At 39.8% G+C, this 5,453-nt stretch overlaps 1 protein-coding gene across 1 annotated transcript in view; it reads left to right on the top strand.

The window, feature by feature from the left end:
* The window catches only part of LOC108572619 (ryanodine receptor), a 54,180-nt gene that overhangs the window by 15,227 nt on the left and 33,500 nt on the right, over window positions 1–5,453 (top strand). Inside the window, 10 exon segments of the mRNA XM_017934875.1 lie at window positions 4–48; window positions 143–241; window positions 1,204–1,218; window positions 1,801–1,878; window positions 1,946–2,021; window positions 2,470–2,582; window positions 2,778–2,977; window positions 4,335–4,517; window positions 4,607–4,778; window positions 5,129–5,335. Coding sequence (XP_017790364.1) covers window positions 4–48; window positions 143–241; window positions 1,204–1,218; window positions 1,801–1,878; window positions 1,946–2,021; window positions 2,470–2,582; window positions 2,778–2,977; window positions 4,335–4,517; window positions 4,607–4,778; window positions 5,129–5,335 — 1,188 coding nt within the window.

Below are 5,453 nucleotides of genomic sequence, written 5' to 3'. Positions count from 1 at the left end.
GAGGGTTTCGGTAATCGACACTGCTTCCTCGAGAATATCGCAGACAAGGTAAACCCAGAAGCATCAAAGATTTCACTAACGAACTACAGCCGCGATAAACCACAAAAAGGAAATTTTAACGTTGAACGTTTCACCCTTGTAGAATATACCACCGGACCTGTCGCAATGCGTATTCGTAATAGAACAAGCTCTCTCTGTCAGAGCTTTACAGGAATTGGTCACTGCTGCCGGTTCCGAGACGGTAACGTACCACTTTATCATTCTACCTAAACTATTTACAAAAAAATTTCCACATATATCGTCAATACGATCGCGACAATTAATTTAGTCACTGATTATTTTCTAATTTTCGCAAAAAAAAAAAAAAAGAAAAAAGAGGAAAAGAATCATCGACACTGTTTATTTTTTCCTGTGCAGACGTTCTCTTCACCGTGATTTTTCGTTTTTGTTAATCCTCAAAAGAAACAGATCGTTGCAGCGCACATTTTCTCTTAGCACGGCGAACAGGACTCTCCTCTGCATCGTGCGTGAATCGATATCACTTGTAAATTACCTCTGTACGTAGAAGATCACCTGCATAGGAGTGGGCCATAAAACTCTCTGTTTTGATTAGGAGAGATTAATCAAACATCATATATCTCCCACCTTTTTCATTTTTTTTTTTCTCTTCTGTACATATACGTGCCAACTAAACTGAACGATGCACTTAGAAAGTAGGCAATTATCACCGTGGTTTGGACGTGATTTTTCCAACGAAAACCATGAAACGGTTCTATCCTTTCTTTCTTTTTCTTTTCTTTTCCTCTCTCGAAGAGACACACAAATCGAACAATTTTCTGAATGCATCCGCAAAGCATCCTTGTCCAATAATTGTGGCATGCGTCCATATAGTCGTGTAACACGTGAAAAAAATTCTTTCGTTTGTTCGTATTGTCTTTTTTCACCATTGTTAATTGTCCAATTTTGTTTTCGTTGCGTCCACGCTGAAGCGTCGCAACTCGTCGCACAAAACACACGAGTTATCATCGTTGAAGGCGTGACTCGAAATCGTATATGTCCAAACACTTTTTTACCTATCTAACGACATCGTAGGCGTGTTCATCAATTTCTTGTTCATTCTCTCTCTCTATCTCTTTATGTACTCATGATTGGCAGAAGGAGATAAAATGAAAGATTTACAAGTTGCTATGTTTCTCTTTGCAGCAGCAAGAAAATTTAGTAAGTATACCTTTTCCGTATCACACCAGGACATCGTTTACGTTCATGCTTGTGGGGTAACGTCATATATGCTTGCAATTTTTCTTTCTATTTTTTATCCTTTTTTTTGTCTACCACATCTTCTTCTTCTTCTTCTTCTTCTTCTTTCTCTCTGTTGAACGTTCACGTATATATATATACTTTTTCTTGCTCTTCATTTCGATTATGCATCTGCGCTTTTTATGTTTAACACTGACAGGTTGTATTGTACACTTGTATGTTTGTTCACATGCATTTACGACTGCGTTTATTTTATGTTCGTTCGATTAACATGCAACCAATTTAAGCATTTACGTGTATATACCATTCTGATCGTGCGAGCATGAATACATGCCTGCCGTTGACGTTTATTCGTTAGCAGTCATTATTTATGGCCTTCTCTTATCGGTATGCTTATTTTACTTTTATTTATCATTTTTTTCTCTCTCTCTCTCTATCTATCTCTCTATCTCTTTTTTCCCTATCTATCTTCGATCTATGAAGTATCACAGGCAAACTGCGACGAATCTTACGATTGTTGTAACACCTTCGTGGACTTTTTAGGGAAAAGGGACCGGTTCGGGACACAGAACGTTGTTGTACGGTAACGCTATTTTACTGAGGCATCAGAACAGCGACATGGTGAGTAATCTAAGGTCGTCTGATCGTTATTTTTACAAAATCGAATAACTGGTTGTTTCTCTTACAGTATTTGGCGTGTTTATCGACCAGCTCGTCCAACGACAAGTTGGCTTTCGACGTGGGTCTGCAACAGCACTCCCAAGGTTGGCTCGAACAGATATATTAATTAACCCTTTGCAATCGGAGGTGATTTTGCTGTAGGAATTTGTTCAAACTAATATGCGATTTTATTTAAATATACAATGTATTCTCTATTCCACTGTGGTGAACAAATTCATCGAGTCTCGTAGATCTGCTCTCTGTCTTCGTTAATTGTTCACCAAGTGACAATTATTTAACCCTTGGACAGTTCAGAGCGTGAAATATCGAACTGTTTAACTCAAGAGAGACTCTGAGGAGGAAAGATAGAAAGGGACGTAAGGTTTAAATCTGATTAAAGTAAAGTCCAAATTTTTTTGACCGTAATTCATAACTTTGTTAGACCGCCAAAGGGTTAACGTCGCTTCTCAGTCGCCACTCGATTGCAAAGGGTTAATATCGAACTGATTGCTCTTGTATTTTTGTACAATGCACGTAAAATTGGCCGTTCAGGCGAGGCTTGCTGGTGGACCGTGCATCCGGCATCGAAGCAGAGATCAGAGGGTGAGAAGGTTCGAGTAGGCGATGACCTGATTTTAGTATCCGTGGCCACGGAAAGATACTTGGTAAGCTCAACCTAAATTCGAGGGAATACTGTTCTCTCGATAGATTCATTCATAATAAATCCCCTGTCGATCATTGCGTAAGAAAGAGAAAAAGGCGGCATGTATTTATTGGCTGGATGCCTGAGTGGAGACGCTGCGCTAATGATCCATCAAAGTGTTCCGCGATGCCAAAAAATCGTGTCTATTTTCTCGCAGCACACCACCAAGGAAAACGATCTGTCCGTGGTGAACGCATCGTTCCACGTGACCCACTGGTCGGTACAACCGTACGGAACTGGAATTAGCCGTATGAAGTACGTCGGTTACGTGTTCGGAGGCGACGTGCTGAGATTTTTCCACGGCGGAGACGAGTGTCTCACGATACCGTCGACATGGAGCACAGCACCGAATCAAAAGTAAAATTTTCGATTATTTTAAAGCCCTTTTCCTTTTTCATTTCAGATGCGAGAGAACGAAGAGTTCCTGGTTCGGTCATTTTGACACCCTTGAATGGGGAATTTGAATTCGTGTTAAGGCGATTGGGTTTATGACACGGATGAGGATAAAGCTATTTTTTGAGAAATTTTAATCTTAAATTTAATCGAGAAATTTTTATGTCATAGTTTACAGCTTGGCTCAGAAGGCAAGGTACAGAAATTGCTTTATGGACGCAGAAATTCTGTGTTTCTGTGTATAGTTGGTGAAAGAGATATAGGGAGGTTGCAAACCTTCACATTACTATTATAGAAGCCTCCCAAATCTCAAGATACAAGCGCTGAGAAAATGTCATCCTAATAAGGATTGCCATCCACGTGATAACGAGCCTCAAAAATTAAAAAATTTACCAAATGTCAAAGAAGACAAATTGTAAAGAAAGAGGTGAACCCTAGGACAGCCAAGCAGTGGCTGTGATTGGGTCAATATAGACCGACGTACTCTAATGGAAAAACAGCCTAAAACTAGCTGGAGCTTCTTATTTCACTCAAACTGATGTTTCGGCGATCGGATTTCACGTTTCTTCACGTCTGTCTGATTTTACGAGCTCACTATAACTCTTTCACCAAATATACCACATGAAGCGCTAGTGCCTTGCTTCTGCCCACTCAATAGCATTAGACGTGTCATAAACCCATTACAGGGCGCCTGAACAATTCGTGGACAGAGATCCTTTCACCCTTGAGCATCGTCCTTCCATTGATCGCTAGCAAGTGCTAGCAATAGCTATCAGTGTGCGAGATGCTCGAGGTTCTAGGACTGCCCAAGGTCTATGAAATCTAATTCGCCAACCGTGTCAAATTCTACCACGAATTCACTAATTCTTGAAAACTCGAAACAAAGAGTATCGCGGCGATCAACCATAAACACCTATTTAAAACAACCTCAGACAGCATTAACCCTTTGCACTCCAAGTATTTCTTCCCTTCCCACTTTTGCAGTGAAACTTTCGAAAATCACAAATTTTCTCTCGGAAAGAAAAAATTGAAAATTTTTATAAAATCGTTTATTTTAATTTCTACCGTTAATTCGCTTAATTTCAATATAAACGAGACCAGATTGAAGCTACGATATATTACACCGGCGCCAGTAGAGTGCAAATGGTGAACCTGGCGTGTGAAAGAGGCGTAAAACGCGATATTAAAATCTACAGATTCTAGCAATTCGTGAATCGTAGCTTCCATTGATCATCGAAATAATAGTTTTTACGGATAATTCGATTAGCAAAGCTTAAGCTACCCCGCGTATGGCTTCCGGTACTTAATATACTGGTTACAGTATAGTGATCTACGAGGGAGGGAGCGTGATGAGCCAAGCTCGATCCCTATGGAGGCTGGAATTAGCTAGGACGAAATGGGCCGGTGGTTTCATCAATTGGTTACACCCTATGAGGATCAGACATCTGACAACTGGACGTTACCTTGGCGTGAAGGAAAACAACGAACTGTACCTGGTCGATAGGTAAGTAGCTATTGTTGTAAAAGGTGAAAGGTCACGTCGAACGGATAATACCATAATCGTGAACTATGGATTTATCGGACGTTTTAAAGGAACGAAGGGACGATCGAGACGTCGACGTTTTGGCTGAGACAGGAGAAAGACGACCAGAAGATCATTCTCGAGGACAAGGACCTCGAGGTGATTGGCACACCGATTATCAAGTATGGTGACTCGACTGTTATCATGCAACACGCTACCACTTGCCTCTGGGTCTCGTATAAGGTGAATATTTAAAAAAAAGTTTGTTTGTAATTTTATTTATTGAATTCCACTGATTTAAGTTTTTATTAAATATGTTGTTTCTAATTTCATGTTTTATTCAGTTCCCACGTAAGGTGAATATTCCTTTCACAATAAATATGTTGCTTTTAATTTTCTACTTTATAAGATTTTTCCTAAGAGAACATTCTCGGAGAGAATTCTCTTTATGAAATCCTCTTAATTTAATTTTTTATTCAATTCTCATGTAAGGTGAATATTTTTTTTACAGTAAATATGTTCTCTTTAATTTTGTATTTCATAAGATTTTTCCTAAGAGAGTTAAATTAAATTCGACTTGAATTTTGTCACAGTCTTACGAGACGAAGAAAAAAGGTGTGGGTAAAGTGGAGGAGAAGCAGGCCGTCCTTCACGAGGAGGGCAAAATGGACGACGGTTTGGACTTCTCCCGATCCCAAGAGGAAGAGTCCCGCACAGCTCGAGTAATCAGAAAATGCAGCAGTCTGTTCACCCAGTTCATCACGTGAGTGTCTATCGTTGCAATCAGACTCGATTAGTTCGCATTAAAACATGGAATTAAAAATGGTAGAGGCTTGGATGGAAGCGTACAGAACCGTAACAAACCGAATGATAAATTAACGTGGACAAAGCAGATCGAATAAAAGGACCGAATATGTT

Source organism: Habropoda laboriosa, unplaced genomic scaffold, assembly GCF_001263275.1.
Source record: "Habropoda laboriosa isolate 0110345459 unplaced genomic scaffold, ASM126327v1 scaffold22, whole genome shotgun sequence".
NCBI lineage: Eukaryota > Metazoa > Arthropoda > Insecta > Hymenoptera > Apidae > Habropoda > Habropoda laboriosa.
This window is presented reverse-complemented; position numbering and strand designations above follow the sequence as displayed.